Source organism: Corvus kubaryi, unplaced genomic scaffold (genome assembly GCF_017639235.1).
Source record: "Corvus kubaryi isolate FWS band 111438036 unplaced genomic scaffold, C.kubaryi_AGA036_p1.0 split1-131, whole genome shotgun sequence".
In the NCBI taxonomy this organism is placed as follows: Eukaryota; Metazoa; Chordata; class Aves; order Passeriformes; family Corvidae; genus Corvus; species Corvus kubaryi.
Window position 1 is genome coordinate 10,021,204 of NW_024582073.1, and position 18,257 is coordinate 10,039,460.

Consider the following 18,257-nt stretch of genomic DNA (forward strand, 5'->3'; position numbering starts at 1 on the left):
CCTTCCTCCTTCCCTTCCTCCTTCCCTTCCTCCTTCCCTTCCTCCTTTCCTTCTTTCTTCCCAGAATTATTAGGGTACTGACTTCTTGGAGAGCTGAAGTTAGTTGGAACTTTTATTTTACTTACAGGATTTTTTTTTTTAACAACACTTTTGGCAGTTAGCTAGCAGAGTGATGAAAAGTATAGTTCTTTATTCCAGTTGGCTTGTCTTGCACTATTTGAAAGGATAGAGTTGAGAACAAGCTATGAAAGCTTCAATAAAATGCTGTGTGAGAATATATTATTTGGAAAAGATAGTTAACCACAAAATTAATAGTGGTTAGTACTGAGTGAAACAGTTGCAGGGTCATTAGCCTTGAACCAGTGACACTCCACAGCTACATTTCAAGGATGTTTTCTCAGGCGTGGTTCAGTGAATGATACATTTTTGTTTCTTTTTCATACAATACCATTTCTCAAACATCTGAAGAATTAAAAAAACCCCAACCAAATTAAAAAAAGATTTTTTTTTTCAAACTACTGGAGCACTATCATATTTTATTTCACTTCCCACCAACTGAATATTTCATTCTGTTCTACACCTCCCAGTCTTTTTACAGAGCTCCAATTTACACCCGGCAGTTTGTGACTCCTCAGGGAAAAGAATATATACTGTTTTCTTAAGTTGCTACAAATCATGCAATTAAAGTACAGCCTCTCTTATTTTAGTTAATTCACTATAAATCGTACAGCCATTCAGTTTGCTCACATTGTATGTGGTACTTAGGTTCACTCTTCCCTATATAATCTTGAAGCTTATTGACATCTTAATGCAAAATAGATGGTACATTGGCCTTTCCAGGTTATGAAAAATGATGATTTATTGTAGTCATATAATACAACTTAATTAAGCCAGAGCTGCTGTTTGATTAAAGTTTTGATAAGCTATCACAGTCTACTAATCCTAAAGCAGAGCACTCATTTAAAAGGAAAGGAAATAATGCTGGGAAAAGATATTAGTGGGGTCTTGTTCTTGCTTAATTAACTTGTTTAATAGATTTTAGAACTGAGACATTTATAGATGATAACTAACAAGCTGTCAACATTTTTAATGAGTGTAATGGACTACGTCAGGTTGATGTAAGAATATATTTTTAGAAGGTCCTTATAGAGCATGAATTAGTGGCACACTGAAATAGTCAAAGGAGTTTCTCATTAGAGATGTACAGTTGATAACACACATTGAAAATGAAATTTCATGTTGTACTTGTTGGGAGATGTGGTGTGCTGCTATCGAATCAATGGCCAGGAAACAGAGTCTTGGGGAGATGTGTTGATATGGAATGACTGGAGGTACCATAGCCTATAAACAGAGATGTCCTTGTCCTAAGCATGACAGTGAGATGGTCATTTGAGGTTCTCAGCTTTCATTTTTGGAAAGTATCTTAACAGAGCTTATAGCACTTAAAGTTATGCTCTATGTTCAGAATATTCATTTGAACAGGAAGCTAAACAAGATTTGACCTTTCTATAGTTTGTGATTGAGACATTCTTAAAAACCAGTGTTAGCTGTGTTAATTGTGTTAATTTTTGATTCACAGCAAATGTGTGTTTCAGAAGCGCTGGGTTAAATTCGATGGAGAGAGCATTTCTTATTACAACAATGAAAAGGTAAGGGACATGTTTTGGTCATGTTTGGAACAAAATGAATCTGTGCAGTACACAAGGTACTATAAAGAAACTATTGAATAATTACAAATGAATATTCATCTTACATTAATTTTCAGTTCTAAAGTACTAGGGTGAGATGTTAGTAAATACTTTAAGGTGTCCTTGTCTTCATGTATTGTTCATCCTTTTGTTTCCTAGAAGGGCTTGTATTACCTTTCCAGGTAGATATCATCAGATTTTTTTTTTTTACTTTAGTGAGAGACTGGCACTGCTGTTGTCTGCAGAACAGAACAGGATCGTGCTAAACTTTTGAGAGATACTATTTTGATGGTGTTTTCAGTGTCTTGTCATGGCAACCTAGCATGCTGGAGATTGTGAGAGAGAAATTAAAAGTACCATGGAAGACCATTTGAAAAAAAACCAACCTGAACCTATACACTTGTTGACTCTTTGATTAAAAATGTCTTTTTCCTGTTTTTCTTCTGTGGATAATTGCATGTCATTGAACTAGGTTAGGTTTGAATGGGAATGTTCAAAAACACCACAGTACTGCAATGTCTACGGCTGTTTTTGTTTCTGTACCTGAGAACTGAATCTTGCTGAATCATTCGCAGATTTGTGAGCTGCTTTGATTAAAGTAGTTCACTTCTTATAAGTGAAGTGAATAACAGAAATGCATTTGTAAATCATAGTTTTCAACAAAGCATGTATTCCTTGTAATCACATGTAATTACCCTTCAGAACACTACAAAATTCTTTTCCTTTTGCTCTGTGGTTTATTAATTATTTTTTCCTCTTGGAAGTAATGGAGACCTTAGACTTAAAAGTGATAGAGGATTGTACAATATGCATGTTAAGGGAAGTTGAGGTTTTATGCATATGTGTTATTTTAAATGCTGGAAGCCATTTTTCTGTTGAAGATGCATATTACATTAGGAAGAAAATACAGTTTCAGGTAAACATTCCAGAACAGGGTGCTGGTTGCTGGTAATCAATAAGAGACCTATAGATGCCTTATGATGGGGTAGGGGTGTAAGAACTGAAGTAGGATGAGACTATTTTCTGAGGGGTTGGGGAACTAAGAACAAGCTCAAAGAATTATTTACATTGATATTTGTGCCTACTGATTGCGAACTTGAAAAAATCTGTTTTTACTTGCTTACTTTACTTCACTTACAGTAGAAATGATTTTGTAGGTGAAGGGAACAATAGAATAATGTTTGGATTGCAGTGACAAAAAATGGAACCCTTTGTGGTATTGATCCCAAGGCTTCAGAGGAGCAGAAAAGCCAGGTTAATCATTAAGAAAGACTTGAGAAAATACAGCAATGGGATTTGCTTAACACTATCTGCAGCATAATTAGGGAAAGAAATGCTAATAAAGAATTTTAAGTCTTGTATCTGCACTGGGGATTCCTGTTCTTTTTTCTTTTTGGAAAGTCACTGAAAATGTTACTTGGAGGTCAATAGTGCTAGAATAGCACTTGTTAGAAATTTGTCATAAGAGATTCCAGAAATCTTTCCTTCTGCTCAAGGGAATGTTTAGTGTGTCACACAATGCATAGGAAGTTAACAACTCTACATCCTCTATTTAAAAGGTCTGTGTGGTCGGGTAGGCTATCAGCAGCTTGGTAAACACTTGAAGCCTCTTTGTCTCACTTTTCCTGGAATCTGAGTCCAAGCCTTGCTCTGGGTATTGAAGGAGATGCTGGTTGGTCTGTGTATACAGTTTGACCAAATCTGAGCATTTGACTTGTTAACTTGGTGAGTCATATACGTGAAGAAAGGTATGTATCTGAGAACTGCAATGCCTGAAGGAAATTCTGGGAACTGAGGATTTGGAGAAACTCAAATTAGCTTGCAGATAGGAGGAAAACACAGTTGTGTACCAGTATTTCTTATTGCCCAATAGGATTGTGTTGAGTGAGCAGTGGTGTCACTTGGTAACATGAGTTTTTGGTGCAGTGGTCTCCGCTGGATCATTGTCTCCACACCTTTGCAGTTCATATTTCCTGCGAGATGGAAAATTCCTGCTGTTGCTTGTGTGTTGTTACCCTGACATCATAAATAACTATTTGCAGACCCATCAAGACCTGCATGCAGCTTGAGCTCCTTGCAAGGCCTTGCATGTCCCTCCTCCTGCCTACATAGCTGGCCATTTATGTATTTAAATGGGGAAGTTGTTGTTTTAAATTTAGAACATGATGATGAGTTCTGTCTGTTCTAATCTGTGTTTGTTTTTGGACATTCCTACACAGACAAGCATGTTATAAAAAAGTTGTTATACTTTTGGTTTCACATATCAATTAAAAGTAGTTCTCAGAAGGAAACCAATCTGTACTTGATATTTTTCTTCTTATTACAAGCAGAGAAGGTTAGACTCAGTGGAGCGAAACTGTTTATTTTACCCAGAAACACTACCAATATTAACTAGCTTTATTTGTCATTCAAATTAGGAACTAGAGAGGAGTGAGGTTCTCAAGAAGGTGAAGTGTATTACATGGCTAATGAAGAGTGAAATAATTGGAGAGTAGAGAGGGAAGACACAGAGAATATTATTCCTGAAAATGCCCATATCAATGCTTCTCTGAATGATTCAAACCTTAATTTTATAAATATTTTTCTAACCTTGTTCTAGTTGTTCATCAACTTCTACTTGATAGAGATCTCTTCTTTACTTTGTATCTACATTGAAAAAAAAGATTCAGTTTTTGACAAACAGCATCTGACCTAGGGATGGTTTTGGGTTGAATCTGTGTTGCTCTTATTTCTTCTGTGTTCCTGGTCCTGAGAAAGCTGATGTAGTCAGAGCAACATCCCATGTGGCTTTGTCTCAACAGTGTGGTTAACTGAAGAGGGGAAGGTAATTTGAGAATTTTTTTCAGCTAGCCTATATGCACAAGTTTTGTTTCAAATTTTTTCCAACTTTTGGCAGAACTCTGGTGTTTTACCCTGCACTTTATAATAAGGCAAAATACTGCTGGTTATGTGAATGTTTTTTATTTAAAACAGCTTAGCGCCTCTGACAGATCTGTTGGTGATTTAGGAAAAAGACTTGACTCTTCAAGTGGAGAACTTCAATCTTTTGTTGTGTTACAGTACAAGTGAACATTACAAAGGGCAAAATTCACTGCAAAGCAGGTGAATCATTGTCATTCTTGAAGTAGGTCACACTTAATCTGTTGTGAAAGTAAAACCAAAGCAGTCCAAAGTAGTATTTTCCAGGATCCTTTAGCTCAGCTCTGAACCACAACTGTCAAGGAGTGATGTGGGGCTGTATTTGAAAATAAAAGTTTCTGTTAAACCAGCTGATACAAAAAAAAAACCAACAAAAAATTTTGCTTTCCCTGCTAGAATTTTTTTTTTTTTGGTTGGAGCATTTTTAGCAGCTCTAAAACTAGTTTACACCACTCAGTAACAGAATAAATAGCTGTGAAGTTCTTGGCTGCATTTGTTTGGTTTTGTTTTCTATATTCTTAAATAATTCACCTGATTTCTAGTCTGGAGTATTTCAAAGAGAGATATTGTATCTTGATCTACAAGAGCTTTTTAACAGGCATTATTTTTGCACATGAAAGAAAAGCTGCTGCAGAAGAAAGATTGATAAATTATTATGGTTTAAACTGTTTTTGAAAATGTGTATGCCTTGGAGAACAAAGCTTTAGAAAGGATGATGGATGATTGTTTAAATAGCAAAGCAAAACTATGCTGAGCTTAAAAGGAAATTGACTTTTTTTTTGAGCAAATGAAATAAAATAGTTGTAACTTCCAGCAGTCTGTTATTCTCTTGCAGTAGTACCAAATACAGCCAGTAGATGCCTGCAAACACCATAACATATTTTTAACTGAACACCTACAGAAACAGTATATGTAAAAAGTTTGTTTTACCATTGGAAGGATCAGTAGTTAATTTAATATCAAACCTTATTAACAAATATGTTAAAATCACTCTTTTAACAAATATAGCCATAATAAAAACAGCTCTGCAATTTTATCTATGATCATTCTGACTATTTCTTGTGTGTAACTATAGTAACATGCTTGCTTCTGCTGTATTTCAATATTTCTATTTATTTATGTGCTAAACTACCTTCTCTGACATGCATTAGTACCTCAAAGTGAAATAACATTAGTTTATTAAACTCAGTAAACAAAAAAATGATCCAGTGTATCCTTCCTGCTTCACATTCACCGTGTTCCTCGAGTGCTTGTATGAAGTCTGTTACAATAATTTATACTTTGGGAGGGAATTTATTACAGTACAATTTCTTTATGGGGAGCTGACTCTTGGACTATTACTGTGGCTGAATCATAAATTTTATCAGTATTATCTGAGTTGTCTTGGTCAGAAAATGAATTGATCAAAGCATAGGGGAGACAGGAACAGAATTAATTCTGGAATCTAGAAATCATGCAAATGTGTTTCTGATGAGCTTTACTTCCTGTTAACTCCCACCCCAAACCCATAGGTTAATTAGGTTAAAAGATAAGCTACTTGAAGGAAGTACTTGTAGCAGTTCCATTTTCCTATCTTGCATTTCTCTTCTGTTCAGTTGTCCTAATACCTAGTTGTAAATCTAAAAATGTTGGGAAAATTTGTGCTGACCTAAAATTATTGTGGTTTAACCCCAGCCAGCAACCAAGCCCCATACCCACTCACTCTTCCCCCTATCAGGATGGAGAGAGAATAATAAACATGAGAACTTGTGGGTTGAGATAGAGACACTTTAAGAGGTAAAGCAGAAGCTGTGCACAAGCAAATCAAGGAAGTCATTTACCACTTCCCACGGGCAGGCAGATGTTCTGCCATCCCCAGGAGAGCAGGACTGTATTCTGCTTAATGGTGACTTGAGAAGACAAACTCCATCACTGAACATCCCCCAGCTGTATATACTGAACGTGATGCCATGTGGTATGGAATATCCCTCAGGTCAGCTGGGGCCAGCCGTCCAGGCTGTATCAGCTCCCAGCTTCTTGTGCACTCCCAGCCTCCTCATGGGGGGGGGGGGGGGGGGGGGGGGGGGGTGGGGCGAGGAGCAGAAAAGGCTTGGACTCTGTGTCAGCGCTGCTCAGCAATAGCTGAAACACACCTGTGTGGTGAACCCTATTTCTATCTCCAAGCATAGCCCCATGCTAGCTACTATGAAGGAAATTAACTGTATCCCAGCCAAAACCAGCACACACATATAGCAGAAAAACACATACCTGATCCAAGCTAGGGCATTCTTGTTAGCACTGACAGGACTGTATTTTTCCAGTGTGATGCTCTTCTTTGTGTTCGAACTTTGGGATAAATTCAGTGAATTTACTTTTCTTATTGGCTACCCACTGAAGGGGCAAGGTGTGTGGGGAACAACAAAATTGTTTGGAATTCTCTGCCTAGAGAAAGTACAATATTTTTCCCATCATACAAGTATAATAATTATATTTTTAAAATTATTTTTCTCTGTGATAGTAAATGTAATTTCCTTTGACATTAAATTGTAAATGAAAGTGTGATGTTTTGCAATATTAATGTTATGAGACAATTTATGAAGTTGCATCTCATATCTGCACAATCTATCTCATCATGGGATTTTATTCCATTTTGGAGTGTAGTAGAGGTGCACAGATCCAGAAGAGTGAAGTTGGTGATAGGTAGGTAGTGAAGGGGTTCACTTATTAATGCACTTCTATTAAGTGTGGTGAACTTCCTAAACATCATGACAAGTAGTATTACCTCAAAAAGATTTAACATTCCATGAGAATTAAATATTTTGACTGCCTTTTTATTACAGGAAGTGTTCTCAAAGGGAATAATACTGCTCTCTGCAATAGCAACAGTAAGAGTTCACGGGGAGAATAAGTTTGAAGTTGTCACATCCCATAGGACTTTTGTTTTCCGTGTGGATAAAGAAGGTAAGTAGAAGATGCATAATTCTAAAAATTGCTAAAAAGCCATGTAATCACTGTTGATAAATTCTGTTTGTGAAATATAACTTGTGATATTATGAGAAATATTTCTGGGATCCAGTTGGGTTAAGCTCATAAAGTGAAACTTGAGATAACTCCAAGCTTTGTAAGAACAATGGAAATTGTTGGGCAATGGCTTTTTCAAATACCAAAATGAGAAGACTATTTTCCCAGTTCTTCTTCCTCCTCCCCCATCTTTCCCAAGGATTAATTTGTCTGGACATTTCTCAATTCTCACTAGCAGCTCTTACAGCCTGTGTGCTCTCAGACATCTCTGAGTCACCACTTGATAAAAAATTGACAAAGAGGCAATGAATGATGGCTGGGATGTGCTGCTGTGATCAAAGGAAATCCAAGGTTTTCTGTCCTATACAGTATTTTAAGGCATGTATTGATAGAGATTACAAATGTAAATTGTAGCAAGGAAGTTAGTATGCCTTCTGGTGGAGTGCTTTATCAACCTACAGCTGTAATATGTGGAATCGATATCAGTGCATGTATGATTTATTTATGGAAACAATCAAATAAAAATGAATGCCTAGCAAGGAAGAGTTGTGCAATATGTATTTACAGCAGTACATGCCAGAGCCATTATAGCTAAGGGTCTCTCAGCATTTCCATTATCAAATCCCATTTTTATGGGTTATAGCTTGGTTGTAAACATTTGCTGCAGGCTGTAACAGGAGTGCAGCATCGGTGAACAGATCCTTCTTCTCAGGTTTGGCTCAGATAATTTCAGTCATTTTTATGCTCTTAGCTGAGTTTAAAAGTATGTATTTCTTCATTATTTTTGCATTTCTCTTCCAAATTTATTTTAAATTTTTTTCATAAATTAGAATATAACTATCTTGGTGCAATACACTTTGTAGGGTTGCGATTTGTTTTATGGGCCTTTGCCTTGGATACTATAAAAATGTTAAAAACTTGTACTGTCTTGTAAAATATATTCAGAGCAACCACTTTTTATTCATGAAATTCCATTTTCATATAGTATATAACCATATTTGCATATAGTAACCTGTCTGTAAAGCTGTTCACTTAAGGTTAGAAATGCTTATTGTATAAGGAATTTGGTCCTTCCTGTATGCAGAAGTGGATGATGTATTCCCGGTAAAGTGTGTAAATAACCCTGTTTGATTTCTGTTACGTGCTAAAAAATGAAACTGTTACTTGATGCTCCACTGATGACTTCAGTGGATTTCTGGTTGGGAATTGTTCTGGGACTACTCAAAGGGTACTTAACTTCTTTCAAAGATTTTGAAATGGAGACTTTCATATGTATTTTGAGATACCAGAAATGCATTACTTTTGGATGGATTTAAATATCTGGAGGGAAAAGCAGTATATATAATTGTTTGGAAAGTTTAGGGGCTTTTGGGGACAAAACAAATAACTAAACAAGGGAGAGCAGTGAATTAGAACATAGCTTGCTCCGATGCAGTGAGATTTAGTTTCACTGGAGTGAAATACCATTGGAAAAAACCACTTCTAGAGTAATTTGATGCCCTCTGCTATACTAAAGTACTTTGAAAAGATTACTGGAGTATTTCAAGAGAGCACATATGTATTTTAAAGCAAAATTTTTTACAGGAACACTTGGATCACATTCCCTGTGCTAATCTGTCAGGCTGCTATCTTCCTTTTCTACAAAGTATTTTATGACACCTAAATTTGTGTATTTGTTCCTTTATGTTGCACACATGCCATTTATGAAGTAAGCATGTTATTATTTCAATGGTACTCTCTTCAGTCCTCCGCGCTAATTTTACCACCTTTACACATACTGTGTATAGAACTTTCAATCCCTACCTGTCCCCCCTAGCTCCCCCCCCAATGTATTTTGTGATCTGACTCTTTCAGAGCAAACACTTGAAATATTCATGATATTCCAATTGTATAAGGCAAATCTAATTCATTCAGACTACTCAGCATTAAAGTATATTGATCTTAGTCCAGTGAAATGTCTGAACATAGTGAATGAGACTGAGTGAAACTTTATTACTTCACCTCATTGTGTTCATGTATTTGTAAGATGTTACATTAATAATGCATGCAAAGATACTCAAACATGCATTTTCTTGATTACTCAGTACCCTTGACAATATCAAGCTTAACCACCACACCTTAATGGAATAGATTGTAAACTACCAAGTGTTTTTTCTTAAAAGCATGGCCAAGCATGGAATAGCACTGGTGATGGTTTGCCTCTTCAGTGATGGACGATATTTAGGCTCCCTGTTTCTGCTTACATAACTGCTATAATTCTTTCCCATTGATCTGGCTTCCAGAAGGTGAACACGCCACCTCAGTCTTCGAGCTGTCTGGAATAAAGTATTTTAGAACTAGCAGTCATGATTTTAAGAATCTTGATCATCAGTTTGTTTGGATTGGTGTGTTGATTGTTGGGAGTTAATTGAATGGCTGTCCTTCTAACACCTCCACTGATACAGGCTCTCATTATTTTTATTTACACCTCCTCCTCAACGTGGATGTTCTCTCTTATTTGGCATAGTTATACCATCAACCAACATAGCAACAACATTGGGAAAACCAATGTGTCGAGAAGAATGAAGCTGCTGCTTAACTAAGTGACTTTGACCAATTTTTTTTCTTGTTTAGAGGAAAGAAATGACTGGGTTAATACGATGCTCAATGCCTTGAAATTGCAGTCTGATAATAACTGTCAGTCTCGAACTTCTGTCACTCCTGAGAAAAGTGGATATCTTGAGCTGAAAGGATACAAAACCAAAATCTTTATTCTGCTTCAGGGGAGTACTGTATGGATCTGCAAAAATGAGCAGGTAAATTTTTCATGTGGTTTTTTTTGTGAATGAAAGCTTATAAAAATGGTTTAACTAGTGAGCTGGAAATTGATGGCTCTTTGTGAATAGGTGCATTTCAATATAAATGCATATCTCTTTATATGTAGTACTTTATTGCTGCAATTCTCAGAAGGCTTCACAAAGCAGGCAAAGAATCATTATGTCTGTTGTACAATAGAAAAAAGTGAATATATAGTGAGGTGAAGTGAAAAGCTCTGTGTCACAACATGTTAGTGTCAGGGCTGGGATTAATTCACTCTTAAAATGCGGGCCATAAGCACTCAACTGAATCAGAAGGCTTATTTTGTGCACTGGTTTCAGTGTTCTATAATACACTGCTCTGGAAAGTGTGCCATACAGAAGCACAAAGATCACTGTGGTATTTAACTGATACTTCAGGGAAATGTTAAAAATTGATGTTCTTTTTGTTTCCAAGAATAGAGATTGGCCAGATTCTGTTGTGCACTGTAGTATTTTAAACAAATCCAGTATTAAAAAATGTGAAGTAGTCCTATCATTTCACCTTCCAAAATCTAGGGCTTTTAGTTTTGTTTTGGGCAGGACTATATGATAACATGAAGTGGAACTCTGTAGCATGCCATAGGCAGGGAATAAATGGGGATAGTTGGGTTCAATGAATGATCGTGTGAACTAGTGGAAGAGAAATCTATTGCAGGACATTAAATGGCAGGCTATTTCTTTGTGAGGCAATTGATTACCCACAAGTAGCTGAAACCTGGGATGGCATTGGGGGAGGTATTTTTACATGCTTATCTTATTCTGTTTCTTCCAAAGTTGTATACAGGCAAATCCCTGTCTCAAATGTGAATGATCTCTTTTGGAATTGATCTCACTTCCTCTCCTGTTATCCTCTTTGTGAAATTATTTAGGTATGCTTGAGGGTCCACAAAATATTTGATATTGCATCTTACCATTCTTTCCCAGGGTATGGCAGGAAATTTGAGACTGAGAAAGACCTGTTTTTCTTTCTACTTACTGTATTCCAAGGAAGTTTTACTTGTTAGGTACATTCTTTGAGGTCAGTCAACAGCCAGCTAATCAAGAATGTTGTATTGGGTTTGCATGGCAAACCCAAGGAGGGAGGACCAGCAGAGACAAAGTATGATGAACTGACCACAACCTCTATTCCCCATCCTCCTAAGCTGCTGAATGGGGAGGAGGCAGAGAAAATAAGGAGCAAAGTTAAGACCAGGAAGAAGGGAGGGGTGGGAGAAAGGTATTTTAAGTTTTCAAGTTGTTTCTTATTATCCTACTCTGGTTTGATCGGTAATATAAAATAAAGATTAAACTGATTTGCCAAAGTTGAGTCTGTTTTGCCCATGACAGTAATTGGTGGGTGAGCTCTCCCTGTCCTTACCTCGTCCCTAAATACTTTTGTTATATTTTCTCTCCCCTGTCCAGGGGAGGGGGGGAGTGATAGAGCAGCTTTGGTGGGCATCTGGCATCCCATCCAGTATCACCACAAACATGATACAATTTATGGATTTATGCTGTTCTGTAGCTATAACAAAACTCCACAAATGATTTAGATATGTAATATGATACCAAAAGTCTATTTGCTATGTGTCATTTGAATTTAAGCCCTCAGCATATGTTTTGCCGAATGAGTATCAAGGAGAGAAATTGGTCTTCATAGCTGAGCACAGTACTCTTTATCTGTACGGAAATCCTCAGGCCTGATTATTGTAATGAATGGGTGACCTGTCCATTAGTATGGTTATTGAAGTTTATGGCTCATCTTTAAGGAGGAACAAAACCAAGATGCAAACATCACCCCTCCTTTCTGAGACCCTGTATTTCAGTGAGGTTCTCTTGCAGTTAGAAAGAAAGAAGTCAACCAACTTTACAGTTGTTGCTTGTGAGACTCACACTGTGCTGCAATGCTCAGTATTACTCTTCTGTCATGGCATTTCCAGGTATTTTATCAGTGAGGATCTATGGAAAACATTCTCATCAATGAAAATGTTTTTGTGGATGTTTATTGCTAACGAGCCACTTTTCCTTTCAGAACTCATGCCTTTTGAATCTTATGCCCCTGAATATTTTTGAGTGGTCCTTATGGATCTTCTGAGCTTTTTGATTGAGGAGCAAAGATATCCAGACTTGTGGAGGAATGTCTCCTCCAGAGTGGTAGGTCACTTGGAACTAGTTATGTCCCTCTTGACAGCGGCAGTAGCAGGCATCAAATTTTTGCTTTTTTCTTTCATTCTTACTCTGCTTGAATATAACTATTGGGAGCATCTTTCTTGCCTCAAGTAGTGCTTTAAACTTTCTCTGTTGATATGGGGCACTACCAGCTCTGCCCACTGTGCTGAGTCAGTTTTTCTGACTGTATGTTGATACAAAACAGAGCCATTTGCTGTTTAAGGGTTCTTGATTGCTCTTTTCTGCATTTTCAGAGTGAAGATTATATGATTCAGATACTCTAAGACTGCTCCCCTCCCCTTTTTTTTTTACAGATTTTTTAAAATTATTTTTTGTGTTTGTGCACATGTGTGTTGGTTCTATTGCTTGTGCAGTTGTGTATCTGCAGTTGTATCTGCTCTGCCCTTTCAACATCAGGGATTTCAGAATTGCTTTAGCTGATCATGAAAGCATGCCCTTATACAGCCCTTTTACTAGATATTTATTCCCTTCTACTACATGGATGCTCTGCAAAGATCACTGACTGCAGTGAAGCAGAAGGCGAACCAAAATCAAACCCTGAAACAGAATGGTTAGACGTGCTGCCAGCCTGTCAACTCCTCCAGTGTGTATGAATATTGCAAACAATATTGGTGCAAAACCAGCTTCTTCCCAAAGCTTATTTATCTAACCCCCAGAAAATTCAAATGGTCTGAAGATGTTTCTTTTCAGATTCTCCATTTGAACAATATCCTTTCCTCATGCAATTTCTGGATGTTTGTGAGTAAGAAGAAATAGCTTCTGTCTTTAGGCTGTCAAAGTCTGCAATTCATTGGCTACCTCTTGTGTTTTAATTTCAAGTGGGAAACAATGATTTTTACTGCAGTCCTCTAGAAAACCATCGCAATACATCACTAATCCATTAGAGAGCACTGTTGACCTAAAAATCTTTCCCTGTCTCAAGTTTGCAGTTGAGCCAGTAATTATCAGGCAAATCTGTCCAGGGATGTCCCCAAATCCTGTTCATATTGGAATTCACATCCATACTAGACTCCCGGGGAGCCTTAGAGGGGTTTATTATAACTGCAGTACTAAAAGACACCTATTTAGCCTTCTTACAATGTTGAAATGAGATTGGATTGAGCTGATTCATTGATTTCTAATAAACTCGATAGAGGAGAGTCTGCTGTTACTTTAAAGAAAAATTTCTTCAGTGTTAAAAGTGGAGAAGATCCTAAGCCAAATGCCAAATCGTAACATAACCACCATGAACTTTGTGAAGTTCAGATTGAGATTAGAACATCATGTCTCAGGCCCTTTTCTAGTTAAAAAGTGATTGGTTTAGCTTGAACTTCTGGCAGTGATATAGTGCTAGTACAAAACCATAAATTTCTTTGACTCATGTAGTGTAAATTTCTTAAACTTCCTCTGTGAGCAAAAGTGAAAAGTAAGTCATACAGAATCAATTTGTTCAACCTGCAGCTTGCTGAAATTCCCATTTCTGTTTCAAAGTCATTCGTGCTTAAATAAAAGCATGTAATCTGATTGTTCATGGCAGTTCAAACATTGGCTTGAAATGTCAGTCTGCTGTGGTGCTGCCAGTGATAAGCTTCCCACTGTTACCCTCAGAAGGGTTCTGACAGATGCTTGTCTGGTTTGCTTGTATATATCCCCATTGTTAGGCTATATTTAAGATTTACTGGTATCAAAAGTCAGGAAGGGCCTAGATGTCGCAGTGTTTGTGCTAGAATTTGGCTTTGAAAAGAGAAATCAGGATCTTCTTGTTACTGCTTTGTGTGGTTAGATGTATTTACCTGGGATATTAGAGGAAATTTGCAAAATATGAAGACAGAGGACTGGTATGGCTGTGTGCCATAATAATTTGTGACATGTTTTCTCCATGCCTGACTTGAAGTTAAAGCTAGAATGGTGATGAGTATTCTCTCTGTTACGTATAAACAATAATATACATCACTTATTAAAACCTCTTATTTCATTTTGGCTCAATGTTCCTATTGATTTCAGAGGGTGTTTTGTTTTGTCAAAGATTGAAATGATTTGCTCTGTGGCAGATGGAAATGTTTATTCATATTGAATGAACCAGTAACGGTGCCTAGTAATTTTCATTTCCTCTGTAATGCTAATGGTGCATTTAAAGCAAAACTGGACAACACCAAAAGATGTATTACAAGAAAGGATATTAAATAGGCAGAAGATGGCAAAGGGTGGGATAATGTAGAGAACTGATACAAGGATAGCTGAAAGGACAAGCCAAAGGTGATGCTTGAGATTGGCATCTTGAAAGAGGGGAAGTGATGTGATGTCAGTGGAAGGAAGCAGGAGGGATGTCTGCATGAGTCTCTGTCTGCATAAGATCAGAGATAAGTTCTTATCTCTGCTCAGAAACACAGGCTTAAAGGGGAGTGTTTTTGAGCAATCTGGTCTAGTGAGAGATGCCCTTGTTGGATACATGTTTCAGGGGGATTGGATTAGATGATCTTTAAGGGTCCCCTCTAACCCAAAACATTCTATGATACTGTGAAATACAGTGCCACAGACAATGTGGCTGGGATTCAGGGGCAGACTTGGAAGTCTTTTGGTGTACAGCAATGGGAATATGTAATGATGCTCTGCAAAGGGGATTGTTCATTAGGAAATGTTCTGTTTTTACCTGGAGAAAATGGAACCCTGATCAATAATCAAGAACATGATGAATGAGAGAGAAATCCTTTAAAAAAAAGAAGTATCTGTTAAGAACAGTCAAAAGTGTTTAAAAATGGAAGGTTACCAAAGAAGAACAGCTAAATGAAATCCTGAAGATGAGTAGTAATGATTGGTTGTCATGCTAAAGCATAAATCATGAGAAAGTCATTTTAATGTATATAGAGTCTTTGGTGTATCATCGTGATTATATTTGGGAATATAATGAGTACAAGGTGATGGCAATACCAATATGAAAGAAAACTGGGAGAGGAGTAGAATGCAAGTTGAGCAGAAAGGAAAGTACTTACTTGAAAGTTTTGAGATCTAATGAGGAACCCTGAGAAAAGCAACTGGGAGTCCTGAAAAGGAAACTAGGGAAAAAGATAGGGGAGTAAAGGCAACAAAGGAAGCAGGAGGGAAGACTGTTCAGATGGCTGATAGTTCAGATGGTGAGAGGAGAGAGAAGTACCTGGTATGTATTGGGTGTGGCAGTGGAAGGAGGAATTATCGAGAATGAGAAAACAAGAAGTACAATCCTTGTACTTGTGTTTCTCCTGTTCCCTATCCTCATCTCCCCTGCCCCAAGAACATCTGTGCTTTTAGAGATTTTGTGATGAAAAACTGTCAGTTGTAATAACTGGGAAACTCTAAAGGAACAGTGCTGTACTTGATTGCTAGTGCAGACCGTGATCAAACATGGTTACAAACATACAGCTGAGCTTGTCCTGGAATGGCTTCAATAGGTGGAGGTAACAGAAAAACAAAAGAACATTTGCTCCTTGTTGTTTGATTTATGTAGGCTTTGTTCTTCCTTCATAGCAATACAAATCTGTACCAAATGTTAAAAAACAAAAACAGAATAACCCAAAAATATACCAAATACATTGGAGGGGGAAAGACTAATATGAAGAAGTATTTTAAGACAAAATATACTGATACATTGGCGACTTGTAGCGGAATGATCCAGCCTCTTTTAAATATAGTTGTTTGCATCAAGCTGTAGTTAGAATGATAGATTAAGGTCATATCCCTAATTTTCCAGCAGTTCTTTGCAAGAAATTCATTACAATTTTCCACACTCAAAAGCATAGCAATGATCAATTGCTGTGCATGACATAAGAAACAACTGAACAGGAAATAACTTGAATTGCGTAAGGAAGCTTGCTTTCATTTTTCTTGTTATAATGCAAAATGAGTATTACAAGAAATCATGTTGAGTGGGAAAAGGTTTGTTGTTGTTACTGCAATTACTTCTTCAGTTTTAAATTTAATTGCAAGCCTACTTCAAAAAAGATTAAAAAATAGATTTAAAATAATATGCTGCTAAAGTGGCTCAATCAGAGAAGAAAAATGTGTCAATGACCACCTTTACAGGGAAGATCTGCATTTAACATTCAAAAATAATTTTGTGTGATGTTGTTCTAGGTTGTGGAAAATATTATTGAAGAACACTGAGAAGGGCATAAACAGGACTTCTATTAAAAAAAAAAAAAGATTTAAGAGTTAGTGTTACGTTCTTCTACATGCAGCTAAACTTTGAGGATTTTTTCCTGTTCATTTGTTTTTATGCTATTAAGATCTCACTGAGACGTAAGTACACCTAAAGCAGTCATGAAACATGGTAAAAAGCCTAATGCTTCCACAATGATAAACAGCTTCCTGATTAATCTGATTTGGAGTAAAGTTGTCAGTTTTTCAGTATTGCTCTGTCAAGCTTTATAGATGAATAATACATATATAGCCAGCTACCTTAATCACTTAAAAATTAACAGTGAAGAAGAGTGGGATATTTTTGAATATCATGAAGATTTTACATAGTGGCAGAGCACATGCAAAAGCAATTGAAGCTGGTTTTAGGTCTACTTGCCATAAGACTATAACACTATTAATGCAGTGTTGGGGAAATCCATTTGCTTCTAAGAGTACTGGAATTTCCTGAGACCGTTGTCCATCACTATGTATGTTCCTTGTTTTTAAGAACTACTAGCTTGGCTTCAAATTCCATAGTAACATAATGTATTGGATCAAAAGCCCAGAAGAAGGAACCAGAGCATTTTTATGGCAACTTCCTTTTACAGTTGTAGACCAGGTCTGCATTTATTTTTTTATTTTAAATCACATGAAAAAGTTATTTCTGCATTCACTTAATCTGAAATGTTGTATAGTCACCATATACGTATCTGTATACTGTAAATAACGAAGTGCTGATACTGGGGGATGTCCTGACCCAGATATAGCACCTTGCACTTGGTCTCATTAAACCTCATGAGGTTCCCATGCGCCCACTTCTCGCATTTGTCCATCTGTCTCATTAATGAGGATATTAAGTAACACTGGTCCCAATACAGACCCCTGAGGGTCACCACTTGTCACTAATATCCAATGGATGTCTGAGCCATTGACCACTACCCTCTTGATGTGACTTTCCAACCAATTCCTTATCCACTGAACTGTCCACTCATCAAATCACGCTCTCTGCAGTTTAGAGAGAAGGATGTTGTGGAGGACTGTGCAAAAGGTTTTACAGAAGCTCAGAAAAATGACATCTGATGCTCTACCAATGTAGTCATTCCCTCATAGAGGGCCCCTAGGTTACTTAGGCAAGACTTTCCCTTGATGAAGGCAAGTTGGCTGTCTCAAATCTCAATCTTCTCCTCATCTGTTGTCACCAGACTTCCATGATAGTGTATGTTAATTCCATGTATAATTAGTTAAAAATACCATAATATGCTATTGCAAATTTTTGTTTAGTATATAACTTCTGTTACCAATTTGCCAGGTTTGAAATCCATTACAACTCAATTAAGTAGATGTGGTTTCTGAATTCAGTCCTGTTTCTGAATACTTCCTGTGGCATAGCTCAGACAAGTAATGTCACAAAAGGATATTTTTCTCTTTTGGTACATTGCCTACATGATAAAGAACTAAATTGTATGGATATCTGTTATGATCCGGTTTAAACCCAGAAAAGCAAAGCAAGCGAAGT

General features: G+C 37.0%; 1 protein-coding gene across 3 annotated transcripts in view; it reads left to right on the plus strand.

Moving 5' to 3' along the window:
- The window catches only part of ARAP2 (ArfGAP with RhoGAP domain, ankyrin repeat and PH domain 2), a 124,994-nt gene that overhangs the window by 22,131 nt on the left and 84,606 nt on the right, over positions 1-18,257 (plus strand). For all 3 annotated transcript variants that reach the window (XM_042053426.1, XM_042053425.1, XM_042053427.1), the window contains 3 exons: positions 1,580-1,649; positions 7,427-7,547; positions 10,221-10,402. In XM_042053426.1, the coding sequence (XP_041909360.1) occupies positions 1,580-1,649; positions 7,427-7,547; positions 10,221-10,402 (373 nt within the window). The remainder of the gene's footprint in view (positions 1-1,579; positions 1,650-7,426; positions 7,548-10,220; positions 10,403-18,257) is intronic.